This window comes from Meleagris gallopavo, chromosome 7 (genome assembly GCF_905368555.1).
Source record: "Meleagris gallopavo chromosome 7, MGAL_WU_HG_1.1, whole genome shotgun sequence".
Taxonomy (NCBI): Eukaryota; Metazoa; Chordata; class Aves; order Galliformes; family Phasianidae; genus Meleagris; species Meleagris gallopavo.
In genome coordinates, this window is record NC_139410.1 from 21,232,626 (window position 1) to 21,250,059 (window position 17,434).

General features: G+C 37.3%; 1 protein-coding gene across 3 annotated transcripts in view; it reads left to right on the forward strand.

Moving 5' to 3' along the window:
* Window positions 1-17,434, forward strand: part of ITGB6 (integrin subunit beta 6) — a 46,280-nt gene that overhangs the window by 14,327 nt on the left and 14,519 nt on the right. The window contains exons 2-11 of one of the 3 annotated variants that reach the window (XM_085228165.1): window positions 397-461; window positions 930-1,006; window positions 1,775-1,854; window positions 4,178-4,382; window positions 5,522-5,768; window positions 6,360-6,525; window positions 7,126-7,287; window positions 7,997-8,092; window positions 12,479-12,568; window positions 17,299-17,433. In XM_085228165.1, coding sequence (XP_085084291.1) covers window positions 946-1,006; window positions 1,775-1,854; window positions 4,178-4,382; window positions 5,522-5,768; window positions 6,360-6,525; window positions 7,126-7,287; window positions 7,997-8,092; window positions 12,479-12,568; window positions 17,299-17,433 — 1,242 coding nt within the window. In that variant the 5' untranslated portion in view covers window positions 397-461; window positions 930-945. Of the gene's footprint in view, window positions 1-396; window positions 462-692; window positions 1,007-1,774; window positions 1,855-4,177; window positions 4,383-5,521; window positions 5,769-6,359; window positions 6,526-7,125; window positions 7,288-7,996; window positions 8,093-12,478; window positions 12,569-17,298; window position 17,434 lie in introns of those variants that run through there. The other 2 variants (XM_085228166.1, XM_085228164.1) reach the window with 2 other exon arrangements.

The window sequence follows — 17,434 nt, forward strand, 5'->3', positions numbered from 1 at the left end:
AAAAGCTAGATGAAATCTAGAAATAATACATATAATTTCCTTTTATGATGTAAGAAATGCTTATTTTGCCTCCATTTCTAGTTGGGTTGGTGGGGGAAGAGATAGCAATATTTTTATATTTTTTTATCTGGGCTGCACTTCTGCTGAATGTTTGGGCACTTTTGTGGGACTGAAGCTGAAGTGATTTCTTTCAAGTCAGTTTCAGAACTGGGAATGCAGTTATTCCTTCCTCTGCATATTAAGAAAAAGTCACAATTGCAGCGTTTCCTTTCCAGTTTGTAATGTTAATAAAATCAACGTGTTCTGTATCTTGAATAACCAAAGCCGGGTCCTCAGCTGCAACAACTGAATAATTTCTGTTCTTTTTTTTTTTTTTTTTTTTTTTTTTTTCCACAGCTGCCTTTACAAGCTTCCCTCCACACCAGGGAATCTGAAAAAATGGGATTTTTACATCTCTCCAGGTATATTCACTTAGCAACCTTACGATCTCTTACCTAACATATTCTCTCAGGGAACAATTAAAGGAATTGTTTTAGAGTGGCTCAATACACACACACAGACATGCACACACACACAAAAAAAAAACGCTCTTGGATGGGTTGCTTTAGGACCCAGAGTAACTGGAATTGATAGAAGTCTTCACCTGAATGAATTTTCCTTCTGACTGTATACCTTATAAGGAGTACAGGAAAACAAGGAAGTGATAACCGTGTTCAGGTTACCTCTATGTACAGCCTGCCGTCTTTACCTGCCCCGGTAGATGTTGTTTTCATTTTCATTCATGCTCTGTGCTGATAGGTTTGAAGTTTCCTCGCAGTCTGTTGTAGGTGACATCTGAAAGCATACACTTTGGGAATGTGTGATGATTTTTACGACATTCTGCCTTTCCGTGGACGATAATTAACACGCTAACACTTTTTGTCACACAGCCAGCACTGAAAACGAATGGGGATTGAATTGCTTTGCCTCTTTTTCCTATTTCTGCAAAGAAATAATGATGTGCAAGGTAAGACTCAGGGGCCGTGAGATGCATTTCAAAACCATTTTTGCTTTGTTTCTTGCTTTAAGTTGATACTAAATAGCTTTTTGTCTCCCGTATTTAATTGCTACTTTCTGTTTGATGACTGTTTTCTTGACATGCTGCTGAAGAGCAGCCCTGTGAATTTGTCTATGATTTATGTGGACATTACATAGCGCAATATGTATGAAATAGGTAGGCATCTGAGTAGTTATGGTTATACTAATCACTGTTTGATTCACTGAGAAGCTTAATAACATACAAGCGGCTCAACGTTTCACCAGTACTTTCACAACAAATTAAAATAATATCAAGAATCTACAGACCTGGGTGAAGCAATTTTAGGTATAGAGAGTGAGCATACATAAATCTGGGGTTTGGTGTCTCCGTTGGTGTTTTGGTTATGCTGACAATGTTTTGCCCCATACCAGAAACAAACAGAAAAATTTATCGAGTGCACTGGAGCAAACCAGTAGCACATTCCTATATTCTCAGTGAATGGGCACCTATAAAGCATGCAAAAGTATGTTAATTATCAGCAATTGTGTTGCTGTTGTTTTCTTTGTTTTGTTTTGTTTTTCCCAGAGTTAATGTTCTACTAATAGAAATATCTTTAGGGAAGGACTTTATCAGTAACACTATGTATGGCTAAATGTTTATAGTTTTCTTCCTATGTTCTCAATGTGAGCAGATTCATCACAGACTGAATGATTAAACATTATTAAAACCTTTTTGTCTTCTTGGATTTAAACTTAGGGACCTGTTCTCTGGAAAGTGGAGTGACTTGTGAAGATTGTTTGCTTTCCGGACCGCACTGTGCTTGGTGTTTCCAAGAGGTAGATGATACCAAAAATTTCAAAGTTAAACTTGAAATGTTTGTAGTGGCTCTGAGTGACAAAGTATTGACTTAACTGGGTTAGCCCGTGGTTTTGTAATGCATGCAGTGCTTAGTGATGCCTTCCTGGGAATCAAAAGGGGAATTCAAGTACAGACTTTAAGCTGTATTATTATCTGTGTCGTATCAGCTCTGGCTGATTTCAAATAGGACAATAGTGTCAGTTTTCTAATTAATTATGACATAGGTGCAAGTGTTTTGGCAAAAACATAGGGCTTTAACATAAATATTTGGATTTGTTTCCTACAGATCTCTTACAGGCTTTCTGTGTAACTCCAAGCAAGCCAATTACCATCTCTGCTTTTAAAATTTTCCCCTGTGAAAGATGATAAATATCTCCATAATTCTAGCAAGTCTTCTAGGTCCTAGTTAATTAATTCTGACAAGAAAGTTAGCTATTGTAATTTAAAAATTGCCAGAAATAGTGAGAAACTGAATATTTTTCATGGTAGCAGCAGAACTGTAAATCAGAACATATTCCCACCTTTTAAAAACAGCAGAATAACGCATAGGATAGGAATACTGTATTGCTGTATGAAGTAACTTACAAAGATCAAAGAATACTTTTTTTGAAGAAGATTGCTAAATATAATTCAGCAATTTGTATATAAAGTTACCATGGGGGGAAAACACACAAAACAACACACTCCAAAAAGAAAAAAAGAAACCCACCCAATTTACGACAACAACAAAACATAGTGTGTTTTCAGGAGTTTCTGTTTGCACTCAACCACAGAAACAGGATTTTCTTGAAATTTGATCAGGATTTGAAATACTGCCACATACATTGAGAAAATGGAAAACAATGTATTGACTTAAAAAATCCTCTATAGGATAAAAATGTGCCTTCTAGGTATATTTGAAACATGAGTTTACCTCTGCATGCACGTTTCAAAAAGCCAACAATTGAAAGTGTGTAACTACAGGAGGTGGTATAGTTCTCCCTGTGAAAGCTCTGTAACACTGGTCTCTGTGTGTACTGTAGTGAAGAAGGGCTTGGTGAGAGTCTTCTCTGAGCAAGATAATCAGATTTCGTCTGAAGCACTACAAATTGCTGTTCACAATCTCTGACAAGTATCAGCCATGAGTTTTGGTTGCAAGGAAAGGCTGAATTCTGTTCTTAATAAGTTTAAAGTGAATATGTTTTGCTTTGGGTAGAAAGATCCTCAGTGACTGAATTCAGATATTATTTGTGGTGTAATGGGCAAGCAATCTGAGTTCAATCAAACCTGGGAGTAAAGAGCTGTCCCATGCCATGGGCCATGGCCATCAATAAGGCAGTGAGTGTTCTGGTGTTAGTTCTGCCAGGCATTTCCCAGCTTTCGCCAAAAAGCCTGGTTGGCCATAGCAGTTTTCAATTCAGGAGTCAGCTGACTGACCTGCAAGTCTAAATTCTAGACATTGCTCTAGGAAATGGTAATAAGGCATCAAAGCCTCTTTGTGAAACAAACCACTAACTTCACTGCTACGTGGGATAATGCCCATGTTGTATTTGAAATATGAGTTTGCATTGCAGGAAGAATTGTATGTCAAGTGCTTTGAAATGAGGAACCAGAACCAACTGCAAGATATCCAGGTGATATCGATAGGCTTGCAATTCCCTGTATGGATGAGGGAGGTAGGAGAGGATGCTGAGCCAGATGTGAGTGGACATATCAGAGTAGTGGGAGCCCCATAAGTCCTGGAGAGAGAGGGGAGTTACGGTGTTTGTTGGTTCAATGAATGAGTAAAATGAGGGCTGAGGAGAAAGAGTAGGTCAAAGGAAAACAGAGTCCAGAGAATTCTGTGCACCTCCATTTTCTCACAAAATCTGTAGGAATTTATTATTTGTTCTCCTGTTATTAAATGATGTTCCTCCAGCAGTTCAAAACTGCTTAGGAAAGGCTGGTGAATTTGTGAGATAGACCTGTAAGCGTTTTCCTTACAACAACAGGCTCAGAAGGGCTTTGTGTTCCCATTCCCAGAGCTGCAAGAAACCAAGTGAGAGTGGCATAATTCCCATTCCCCAACAATAGAGCAGTTTCTCCCAGGACACCAAACTGGTGTAAGTTACATTAATTATACAGCTGTGGGACATGACCCATGGAGGGCAAATTTAGATTTCGATGCCCTCTAGATCTCCTTCTGAACTAGTTTGCACTCATTGTATAACCTGCACCTTTGTTTCTAGTTCTTCGGCATTGGATTGACCTTTTGTCAGCTGCTGCTGGTGGCTGGTCAGTAAATATATTTCACTGATCCATCCCTTTTCCTGTTTGCTTTAGAATTACACAGACTCGGTTGGAATTCATGGAAGGTGTGATACTCCAGAAAACCTTTTGTCAAAAGGATGCCAGTTGAATTTCATTGAATTTCCCATTTCAGAAGTGGAAATTCACAGAAACAAGCCTCTAACTATAGCAACCCAGAAGGACAATTCCGATGTTACACAGATTTCTCCTCAGAAATTAACACTCAGGCTGCGACCAGGTAAGTCACTCAGGTCATAAATGCAGGTGTTTTTTTTTCCTGTTCATGATGTATACTGAGATGCTGTTATACACTCAGACTGGTGGGAAAAAAAAAAAAAAGAAAAAAAAAAAGAAGACAACAAAATAAAGATAAAATATCGATGTTCAATCTGAAATTATTCAGGTGTTTGAATTTGAATTGTTTGACTATTCGGATAATTGTTAAGTTTGGAAGGAATACTTTCAGAAGTGCTGGATCCATCATAAAACTAAGGATTTAATGTTCAGTTCTTCTATTCTCTGGGAAATAAGGTAGCTGTGAAAGAATGGAAAGCCCCCATATCTCTCCAGCCCTGTCTCTGTGCCTCTCCCTCTGCAGTTCTGGCAGACTGCATATCTCAGAGGCAGTATAAAAATCTTGCTTTGAGGATTTACAAGGTAGCAGTGACATTTATGGAAGCATTCCATACCTACTCTGGGGTCTTTGAGACGTGATTCTTTTCCTGTAGAAAACTTGGGCTAAAGAAACAAGAATTACCCAGTTAGGTCACACTGTAGTACTACAACTGAGAATAAAACTTGGTACACACTCTGGTTTTTTAATACGTGCGGCATATCCTATAAGTGCTACCTTTAGTTTTAATGATCTTCATATCTAGATTTTCTAAAGATGCATACAGCTGAAGGGATGTTCTCGTATCTTTAAATTACAGCCATCAGTTGCAAGTCTACAGCTAGGGCCTTACTGAGGAATAGTTTAGAAAATACACCAGGATTGCTTTTAATTTTCTAGATAACCAGTTTGAGATTTTTGTTGCCCGAGAGTTTGTAAAGTTATCATAGAATCATAGAGTATCCCAAGTTGAAAGGGACCCACAAGGATTGCTGAGTCCAAATCCTGGCTCTGTACAGGACCACCCAAAAGTTAGACCATATGGTTGAGAGTGCTGTTCAAATGCTTCTTGAACTCCAGCAGCTTGGGGCTGTGACCACTGCCCTGGGGAGCTGCTCCAGTGCCCAACCAGTTATTTGTTAATTGCACAGGTGACTTAAAATGCTAAATAATTCTCTCCATATATAAGTTCATGAACTAAGTGGCATTGCTCATTACTTCTTATAAGTACTAAGATGTATCCCATCTTCCCATGACTTTCACAGGACATGAAGAAACAATCCAGATCAAGGTTCGGCAAAGTGAAGATTATCCAATTGATCTCTATTACCTCATGGATCTTTCAGCTTCCATGGATGATGACCTGAATACAATAAAAGAATTAGGCTCAACTCTTTCCAAAGAAATGTCGAAACTGACAAGCAACTTCAGACTGGGTTTTGGATCTTTTGTTGAAAAACCAGTTTCACCATTTATCAAAACTACAGCTGAAGAAATAAGCAATCCTTGCAGGTAGGCAGGGAAAGTACCTGTATCTGTTTGCATGCCAACATTTAGTCATAATATTAATCCTTATGGTAAAATCCAATTTTACAGCCGCGTTGGAATCCCTTCCCTACTCCAATAGTAACCGAGTCAGTTTGGGAAATAAGATTTGTTTGAGCTTCACACTGCCCATTAATCTGTTGCATAGAATCATAGAATGGCTTGGGTTGGATGGGATCCCAAGAATCATCAAGTTCCAACCTCTGTTATGTTATATGAAGAGAGGAATTTGGGAGTGATTCTGCTCTCTATAGTTTTGCTGCTAATTACAAATGTGCTTAACAGAGTAGCAAAGAGATATTTAGAATAACTATATATTTATTTTTATTTGCTAGAATATACATGTATGTATGTAAATTTTTATATAGAGAGAAATTTTATGGCGTTGTGATGCTAAAGGGGTTCAAACTAAAACCCAACACAGAACAGCAGTTTCATTTACTCTTGGGCATGGAAGAGAGATGCAAAACCAAAAACTAATCCAGCGAGGCCTGCCATGTAGCCACTGTAGAGATTCTCTCTCTGCACTATCCATGAGCTGTCTCACTCCTTTTGCAGAAGTGTGCCTTATGAGTGCTTGCCCACCTTTGGATACAAGCATGTTTTGTCACTGACAAATGATGCTGAAAGATTCAATGAAATTGTAAAAGGACAGCGAATCTCTGCTAACATAGATACTCCAGAGGGAGGATTTGATGCAATTATGCAGGCAGCTGTTTGCAAGGTAATTGAAAATTCTAGGTATAATACTAGTTATTCTGTATATCTCCACTTCCAGTATTGTATGGTTATAATTCAAAGGAGTAGATCATTATTTTCATTTATTTGTTTTTTGTTGTTGTTGTTGTTTTGTTTTTTTTTTTTAATGTGATCCAAGAGCCTCATTAGGTTTATGTGAAAAGACTTTTGGCTGTAACATGTTAAACATGTATGAATATTGCCATATTTTATTGTTTCTATTTAATTGCCAGGAATAAAATAGAATATGAACTACATAATTATTGGGTCAGTTCCTTTAATAATTTTTTTATTTAAACATGTTGGATTAGCTATGCTTAGAGTATTAAGCAGACCGAATTGAACTGAGCCAACATGTTTTCATAAACACGAAAATGAGAAAATTCTCATTAGCAAAGACATTAGAATGAAAACTATAGGCTCTTTCAAAATAATGATGCTCATTCTTAGAATAGGTGATGTTTCTGATACACTCTTTAAGATGTTCCCCTTCATTGGTTTTGAGATGCTATTCTCCAAATATTTTAATGCTTTCCTGCTTGTGAGTGTAATACAGCCTACTGAGCTAATGTATTTTAAATGACAGGAAAAAATTGGATGGAGGAATGACTCTCTGCATTTACTGGTGTTTGTGAGTGATGCCGATTCCCACTTTGGGATGGACAGCAAGCTAGCAGGAATTGTTATTCCTAATGATGGGAACTGTCATTTGGACCACAATAATGAATATTCCATGTCAACTATTCTGGTAATTCACTCTGAATTTTGTTCAACTCAAGGAAGCAAATAAAAACCTGGTGGAAGTATACCTTAATCACTGAAATACACAGAAGATGCAGAAGCTAAACATTTACTATTATCTACTTTACTTTTAATTGCAAATGTTAATTACAAGAAAACTGTTTATGTGGAATTGTGACAAATTGTAACTAAAAGTAAAAAAAAAAAAAATTGTATCTCTTATTCCTGCTAACCTAGAAAACATGTGGAACCAGGCTGACTAGTATTACCTTATGCAAGGATAACAAAATTTGCATTAATCTACTTCCCTGGAAGGAAGGATGTGAATTCAGCAGGAATTCAGAATGTTAAGGACTCTGCTCAAAGAATAAAAGTTTCCAGCTTAAGATTCAGTGATCAAAACTAGTGTGCACATATCTTGTTCTGTTGGCACAATGCTACTCCTCGGGCTGTGCCACAAATGCAGCTGAACCAAGAGTCCCAGTGTGGAGAGTAACACCATACTTCCCTCTAAGGGACATCCATAAAACAAGGCAAGGAAATTACACACACTTTTTTTTTTTTTATATAATATATACACCTAATGACTAACGATAGTTTATTTTATGCGGCAAATAGAGTATCAATTATGGTCACTTAACTATGTTTTATGAGTGATAATTAGCAACTGGACATACCTGAAGAAACTAATGTGGCTCTCTTCTGTTTGCCTTCAGGAGTATCCCACAATTGGACAATTAATTGACAAACTTGTGCAAAACAATGTTTTGGTAATTTTTGCTGTCACGAATGAACAAGTTCACACATACGAGGTGAGTAAACTAAAATCTTCAGTTCTCCAATATTTGCTAATAGGTTCACTATTTTTCATAGCTGATATACTCCAGTATTTAGAAGCCAATTCTGCAAGATATTTATGTAATAAAAATATCTAGGAAATTATATATCAGAATCATAGAAAGACTCTTTTACTTAGAGAATGCCGTTTCATGTATTGATTTTGATGTTCTTATGTAATTTTTAAATTGGATGTCAAGGTGAATCATACTGTAATTTTCAAGTCAATAGACAAGGACTGACAAATGAGCCATTTCTACACTATTTGGAACCATATCTGTGATTAGCCTTTCGTATTTGTGAGAGTAGCTAAGGACAACTGTGCCTTTTATTCCTTTAATAAAACAAGAATGCAAATACATACGTCTTTATGCTCAACTCTGAAATAATGTGGGTTGTTCTTTTTTTTTTTTTCCACTGATCTGGGAATTTTATTTACTTTTCTTTCGGTACTCATCAGTACTGTTTTCTGTTTCTATTTTCTGTTCTCTCTGTGGCCCAAGGAATACTTTCCAGTGTTTCTGTGACTGGATCCAGTTGTAGAGCTGTCTGAGTAAAGATAATATTCCAAGTGTTGGACAAAAGTTGCATGAGTGAGATCTTTCAGAAACTGATTCTCAGATCACAACATTAGGAATGAAAGGAAGCACTCTTCACCTTCAAGCACTTTTAAAATGTATATTGAATTCTGAGCTGAAGAGTGAAAATTAAAATCCAGAGTAGTAGAAAGCAATCACTTACTAATGAATGCAGTAGGAACCTGCATAGATGAGTTAAATTTTTTTGCATTAAGTAACTTAGCTAAATCTCATTATTGTTCAACCATTAATAGGGGCCCAATTAATAACAATGAAATATTTTCACCAATGTCAATAGGAGCTGCAGAAATAGGGACTGTTCTAGGAGGTTCTTTGGAAGTACCTTTCATTTACAGAGCTATATTTTGTCCCAAAAAAACCTTTTCTCTTACAGATGGCATTATATTTTCCTTTAGAAATTGCAGGTGGTAACCCTCAGAGTTGGCCAACAGTGTTCTTATCAGCAGTTTTCTATTTCAGTTTCCTGTGTCAGTGTTATACCAATATCAAAGTTATCAAGTGGCACCCTTTGTTCACTGGGAACACTAAACGGAGATTTATAGCTAAAGAAAAATGCAGGCCATTGTTAAACCAACTGTAGAATTTTTGTTCTTGTTACTTTCCTAGTTAGAAAAGAAAAAAAGCTGCTATCTTCTATCTTGTAGGGTATAGAGAATTCCCATTGAATATATTCTATCTGCTTCTTTCATCTTTTCAGTACTGCTTTCAATCACTTATTTGGATTTCTATAGTTGTTCTGCTCTGCTTTCTATTCTGTAGGTGACACAGAAAATCAGACAAAGCAAACATAAAAATTATATGTAGTTCTCAGAGTACAGGTTTTTTCCTTTCATGATTGATGTAGGACATACAAACAGGATTCTAGTTTATAATACAAATGTAGACATGCAGTTATCCACACTTAAGAGTTCAAAAAGAACGAAGCAAGGCAGTGATGTCTATTCTTGAGCTAAGGCCGGTGCTGACGGAGCTTGGAAGAGCTGGGTGAGGAGGCTGAATTGGCACCTGGTCATCACCATTAAACCACACTTGTTCGGGAGTCTCCTCATTAGAGAACCTTCCAAAACTTGATTATCCTGTAATATATATCCATATGCCTCATCTAAAATCTTCTTGTACACAGCATCTAATTATATCAGATCCCAAAATGGACCATTATTATTTATAATTCAGTTCTTAGGGACAAGCACGCATTAAAATGACTATGAGGACTCAGTCAGCATCTCTTTAAATAAACTTGATGGATTCCAGTAGTCTTAAGTTCAGTGTTCAGACTGGCAAACACATATTTAATATTTCTAGTCCTATATAATCCCCGACAATTTAGCCCAAAATAATTCAGCTGTTTTGATCCTCTTGAACTGAATTTTCAGTTAATTTCCACTGAACTGTATGCATACCATTGAACACAGATTGTACACACACAAGATATACGCACCTGTAACATAGCAGGCTCTAGTTTTGATCCTTCGAGCAAGCACGCATCCACTGCATAGAAATAACCAAGGAGGATGAAGGTTGAGGTCTGATGCTCTCCTTGTCAGGTTGGCCATGTTTTAAAGCAGTCACTTGGAAACGCAAGTAAGCCCACTCAAAATTAAATGCAAGAGAGCAGAAGTTCTTACACTGAGCCCTGATCATTTGAGATTTGATTTTTAAAAAGAATTAATTAAAAAAAAAGTTATTTTAAAATAACTTTTATTCATTTGTCTAATGTTTTGCATTATTAGTCTCCGCTGATCTCCTTACCAAAGCAGCAGGAAATGTATTTATTCTCTAAATCTATTCAATTAGAAAATACCTGTGAATATTTCTGTGACATTTTTATGAACTTTAAATCTCATTTTGGTATAAAAGAAAACTCTCCAAGGTTCCATCAAGTAATTATTATTAGTGCTGATATCATTTGATTTCAAACAGAATTCTTTTAAAATTTATTCAAAGTAGATGAGGGGGAAAAAAATCCCTCTTTAGCCTTTCCTCAGTGTAATAATGGCAGAAACTGTTCTTTTTTGAATACATATATATAAATACATCACAAGAAATTACAGCTTGAAAATAGTTTTTTTTTCAAACTGTATTTCATTGCTGAAAATTGGACTAAAAACACTCCAATCTTCAAACTTGTTCAAAATTTCAAATGATTATTTATTAAATTTGACACAACTCCTTATTTATGCTGAAAATTCTTCTGTCATTTGCACTGCTGGAAGTTAAATTTAACCCTACTGAGCTCAAAGATATAATTCCCAGATTTCACTAACGTGTAGAGAGAATTACTAGAAAAATGCAGTTCATCTTTTAATGAATATTTGCTAGAAGACTGAACTCAGTGGCATTCTCTGGATAATTTTATGGTGGTAGCATATAACAGCATCACTCTGCCTCCATTAATGGTTAAACGGAAATACGTGCTGAGAGGTGGGATTTAACCAGGGAACTGGAGGGTCACACTTGCACTGGGCGTGCACCATCATCCTCGCATCAGTATGCAGCGAAGTTTTCTTCTACGAGGAGAAAGCCTTCGGAATAGAATACCTCTGCTGTTCGTTTTGCATGCTGCAGATTAAAAGGGTGCTAGACTTTAAATTCCAGGTTTATTGTCTCCCTCCCAGTATATAATCAGCTCATGAGAGGTCCACATCTACAAAATGCAGTGTTTCAATATTCTGAGAATCCTTGAGAGAGCACTAAGCACAAGAGGAGTCAGGAATGCAAAGTCACCAGCTGTAACACAAAATGCAGTTAATCCCACTGATTTACAATAGCACTTCAGAATTGCAACGAATGACAAGTATTCCATACATAGTGTATAAAGTAATCACAGTGCTTTGGGAGATGTGAAGCATAGGAGGGATATAAGGCTATCAGATTATCCATATTTATTAATAGTTCTCTGGATTTTTTTCCGTTAAAATAACAGCACTGATATGATAAATTGCAGAAGAAAAATGAATGTTACAAGGTGTATTTTTAGCTGTGGTTGTTTGCTATTTTCAAAAGACATAGGTACAAGCAGCTGAAATTCATGTAGTTAACAATCAGCCAAGATAAATTTTAACCAAGTATATTTAAAATCTATCTGTTGGATGTTATTTTAGCATCACAGTGAATTTAATGAAAAAGGAAAGGAGAGCAGAAAGGAAAGAAGAAACTTTCCACTGAAATCAATTATTAAATTGGTGCTATATTATTAACATAAAGTCAACATACAGTCAGCTACAGCCCCTGGTCACTGGGAGATGTGTGGGGTGTTACAGCAATTGGAAACCAGAAGCAGATTTTTAAGTGTCTTTGTTCAAAGTTCTAGTAGTCCTTAGTAGAAATCTCTTAACTATAAGGTTTCTGTTAAGAGATTTGTGTCCTCCTATAAAAAAAATTCAAGATGCTCAGTTGCACGGAAAGGCAAAAAAAAAAAAAAAAAAAAAGTGTCTGTTGTTACTGAATGTAGTGTCCAAGGCACTTGAATATTACAGCAACAGTTGAGTAGCTGAATCTGTTTTTTGGTTTTGTTTTGTTTTTAAAGAAAAACACAACTGTTGTGTGTATATTCATTCTAAGGTAAAGAAAAAAAGCTAACGCTTCTCCATAAGACCTCTTCCAATATGACAAGTGTGCCATTAGATCAGCCAGAGTCCTTGAAAACGTCACTATTATTTATTTCAATTGGCTCCACCGTAATTCATTCATTTCCAGATGGCAGGTCCTTGTCACCTACTCTGTCAACTAGTCTTTTTTTTCTTTTTTTTCCACTGTTTTCAGAACTATGCAAAGCTTATTCCTGGAGCTACTGTTGGTCGACTGCAGAAGGATTCTGGAAATATTCTCCAGCTGATCATTGCTGCATATCAGGTAAGGTTATTATAATCTGTTTTCTTTCTACATGTCTCCATTTTCAAAATTAGAGTGCAATTTGCTAAATCCAAGCACCTTTGATTCTTTTTCAGCACTGATGACAAGAACAATTTTGTATGTTTAGTTGCTGACCTCTACAGGGGAAGTTTTGTTTGCTCCAAGGATGGAGTGAGTGCAGAACCAGTAGTTTTACTGATAACTTATTGCTTTCTACTGAAATGCTCAGTTAGCAGAATGCTCTGGCAAGAATCACTCTGTAGATTAGGAAATAAAAATTGCCATTTGAAAATTGTTAACAATCAAGATTTAGACTCGCAGCAGTGAGACACCCCCATTAGTCATACAATTCACAATTAACTCATGTTAACTGCTAGCGATCGTACTACTGCTGAGCAAATGGAATAGGGCACTGCGTAACTAGCACCTGGCTTTGCTCTGCAGTGCAGTACAGAGAGTGACAGAGCTGGTGGCAGGCAGGTACCTTGGCACAGGCAGCTTTGTCGCAGCGCTTTACTGAAAAGCATTTTTTGTGCATCCATCCTATATTCTGCATGCAGTAAGCATGTATTTCCAAAGTATGTTACATCTCCATTCATTGGGGTTGCCGTGAATGCTTAAGGTTGACTGCTCTGTTATGCAAAGCTATCTGTTTCATGGTTTTCCAAATAAAATTCCTGTGTGCTTCTGTCTCTCTTTACTTGTGCTGGAATGCAGAATTCACATCAGCATGTCTTCTATCTCATAGTCCTCTATTTCACGCTTGCATCAAAGCTTTCTTTAATATAGGAATTCATGTCTTCCTGTTCAAAACTTCTGCAGAGAAATAACTCCCTTCCTATCAGTCCCTGGAGAATGCTCCAACATTTCCACAGGAATGTCTGGGGAAAAAGCACTACCCTGTGATCAGTGCTGTTCTCTGATTTAGCAATTTGATGCTGCCCCTGTGAGGCTGTTTTGAGGTTTTTGAAAAGCAAAACACAAGAGGCAAGAGAAGTCTCAGATGGGTTGGTTTTGATAATACTGAGAAAGACGGTGAATATGACAGGAACGTAAATACAGAGCTGCTCTTCATTTGTAAAATGCATTTTGGCTGCCTGGCCCTTTTCCTTCAGGGAATGTTTTTAGACAGTTTGACACAGATATATATATGTATATATATATACATATATATATATATATATACACATCTTCTTACATGCCAATATGTCACAGAGTTTTCTCTTTATCCTACCCTCCTTTTTATTAAAAACTTGCTCTAACTTTTGGCTACAATGAAAAATAATGCTTTGTGAAGGGCATTTTTTATTTCTTTCTGGGTTGGCTGGTTGATTTGTTTTTCTGATCTTCCTCTTACCTGCAGCATAATATAGTTATTATTATGCCCCCCAAATTATTTTGGGCATAATAATAGAAAAGCAAAACAATTTTTTTAAGTCTTCTAAGTGCAGCATAATTTATTGTGATTTTAAAATGAAATACAAAATATCAGAAGATTTTCTTTCCTATGGAAAATTTAGATGAGCAAAGAACAGTAAGGGTTTTTTGTTTTTTTGGTGGGGTCTATGCATTTTAACGATTGAGGAGAAAAAAATTTCAGAAGTACAGTTAACCATAAACAGGCAGTGGTATCAGGATTTCACCTCTGGAGTTTGACCTGTCAGTTGTCACATCTGGATTTCTTGAGTATGGGACTCTGACAGAAGGACAGATGTTACTGCCTTTAACAACTGAAACACCAGTTTTTGTCCAACAAGTATGGGGAAAATATAAAATAATTGTCCCGGTGAGATGTCCTGGTGATTTTACTGTAACGTTGTATTATGTGCCTAACAGTATTTCCTCTAATTGCATTGTTATGGCAACTTCGGTCTTGTTAGATGCTGGGAAGATTTTTATTTTTTGACATTCTCGCTGTTCATATTTGCCAGTTAGAATGAAGGTCATTTCTCCTTTCTATCTCAGAACAACAATAAGCCTATCCTTCCTAAGAAATATGAGCAGAAGACATGACCTGCATGATCCATCCAGCCCAGCGCTGTGTTTTCTCCAATGGCCATAGGAAACGGTGACAAGGGACAGCATGCTAGCCCGGCTTCTTCCTTTTCTTTCCTTTTTTTTTCTACTCTTCTTTTTGAACATGCTGATATTTTCTGTCTCCTGCAGCTCAAAGTTCATTTGCTCCATCCCAGGTTCAGCCAGCTGTGGGCAGGATCTGGAGGAAGCAAGGAGTTTGGTGCATGGTCTGTCCTGGAGCAGCTGGAAGGAGGCTATAGGAGCTGGGCTCCTGCCTCTGGGCCACAGCTCATCCTGTCCTAGCACAGGTACAGCGTGTCTGGGCCATCCACCTGAGTTGCTCATAGGTTCTTAAGAGCTCATATATGTTTCGCAGAGTACAAACTGTACGAGTAGCAACATGTCACAATTTCAAAATTTCCCAGAGCCCATTTTATTACGCTTAACCTTAAAGGTTAACAACCTTATTGCTTCATGATTGAAACCTTTCCAAGCAGGAAACACTGAAAAACACCTTATTTGACATATTCCAGTTTTGTTGTAGTCCTTTTACAGTACTCCTAGCAGTGCAATTCAACAATCAGAGTTTATGATTTTTCACCTACAAAAACAGAGTAAATAACTATTTTCCCAGATGAGTAGTGTTAGCCTCTATCTTTTAACACTTTTAAAGTGCTCTAGAGCCTTTGCTGTACAAACACAAGATTTGTTAATAACATTTACCGTGCACTGTTATCAAAAAGCTTCAGAGAAGAAGTAAACAAGTCAAGAAAGTCTGAGCTGTCAAAATATTTATTACAAGGAGTTCTCATGTTAAGTATGATTCATTTTCTCCTGAAAGCATATTTCTGCCTGCTTTATTCTGTTTGGCTTTGTATTGCAGAGTTGCACTCCAAGTTGCACTGAGACAGGTATCAGGCCTTTTGATTGAGGTTATTTCAAGATTTTAACATTTTAGAAATATTTAACTTTTTTTTTTTTTTTCAATGCATTGCTCCCTTTTAACTTACACAACAATAACACAAAGAAATAATACGTTTAAACTGGGAGGGTATCACAAGTGACCTGGTACAGACACCACGACTCAATGTATTATACGTTTGTGTTCAGCAGCATTTAACTTTCTCTCGTGGATGTACTCTGTCTGGGTGTAGTAATTTTGCATCTGAGAGAATATTCAGTGATGTAACATTAATACATTCAAAGTCTCACAGTTTTACCTTAAGGTTTGCTGTATTTGGTCCTTTGGTGGGAATCCAAACAAACCATTATCTAAGAATCTCTACATTGTCTCAATAGCAGCATAAGCAACTCCAGGACAAATGCAGGGGGAAAACTGAACTCATCCAGAGCTACCAACATGAACAGCCTGATGGCCAGTGCGTGGGTTGCATGGTGGAAAGAGCACTGGATGTTATGTGAATACACCTTGCATGATGTGTTGCTATTCCTTTTTAAAGTGCTTTGGTTTACTGACCAGATTTTCCAAAAGACATTTAAAAAAGAACCCAGCCTCACCCCCAAGAAAAAATTCCAGAGAATCCAGGATGTGTACAAGGACAGGGAGATCCTGTCTGTGTAGGTCTGTAACTATTCTCCTTTAGTTTCAGTCAATATCACTTTTTTAACCTTCCCAGACCTTTACTCCAGTGAATCATCCTGATGCCTTTACTAGAATGACTCACTGAAGGAAGATCAGCAAGATCCTCATGCCCTGACTGAAGTACAGTGGGTGTTCTGTAGAGCAATTAAGCTTGCAAGAGCACAAAGCTAAGTCAGTGAGACTTCTGCTCTGTAATTGCTAAGGTGCTTTTGAAAAATTTCCATTTACTGGATTGATGGTCTGATTAAGTCATAGGGAATTTCCCCATGGCCTGCTACAGGCTTTGGATTAAGGCTAAGTTGTGTAACCAAAGTTGCTATAAAAATATTTTGAAGTTAAATATATTTTAACAAAGAAGATATGAGAACATTCAGGAAGTGAGCTGAAGAGCCTTTTTCATTTAAGAAATGAAAGTTTGTTTTAACAAATTTATTTAAGAAATGACAACACTATTGAACACAGCTTGAAACATCACCAGCAACTCAGGAAACCAAAATTTCTATTGGGAGAGAAAGGAGAACAGAGAGCCACTAGGCTCTGTGAGCTAATTGTGGGGATAGGCTCTGCCTGTTGACCTGCAAACATCAGGTAAAGGTACAGAGGCCCATGCTGAGGCAAAATTGAGCTTGGAGCTTGCTGGGCTGGAAGGGATATTGTGAGGTTTGATTCTAAGAGCAGAGATAACAAGGGAGAAATATTGATTGCTGGCTAATCAAGAAACGCCTGGTGCTAGCAAAGCAAACAGAGGCACAAATCCATTCCTCAGTAAGACCAGAGTTAAAGAAAGCCTGTATTAGTCAACGGAGTACTTAGTAATGAAAGATGATTTAATAAAATGTTGATTTGTTCTTCTACAGGAGCAGGAGATAAGCACCGTAATACCGGATATTAAACTGATAGCACTCTGTGGCTTTGAGCTGAAAGCCGTCTCTGTTGGCACTTTCTTTGTCTCACTCGGTCACCATTTTTCTTGCAATAGAGTATGTAAATAGAGTGCCAAAACCAAACACATTTACTCCTGTGTAGCTGGGATAAGTTACAGTCTGCATCACACAGACGCAGAACAGTGGCAGTGTTATCTCTTCATTCATCACACTCCTTTTCCTTGAAGGAGCTGAGGTCCGAAGTAGAGCTGGAGGTCTTTGGGGACACAGAAGGACTCAATCTCTCTTTCACTGCCATCTGTAACAATGGGACCTTTTTTCCACATCAGAGGAAATGCTCTCACGTGAAAGTGGGAGACACAG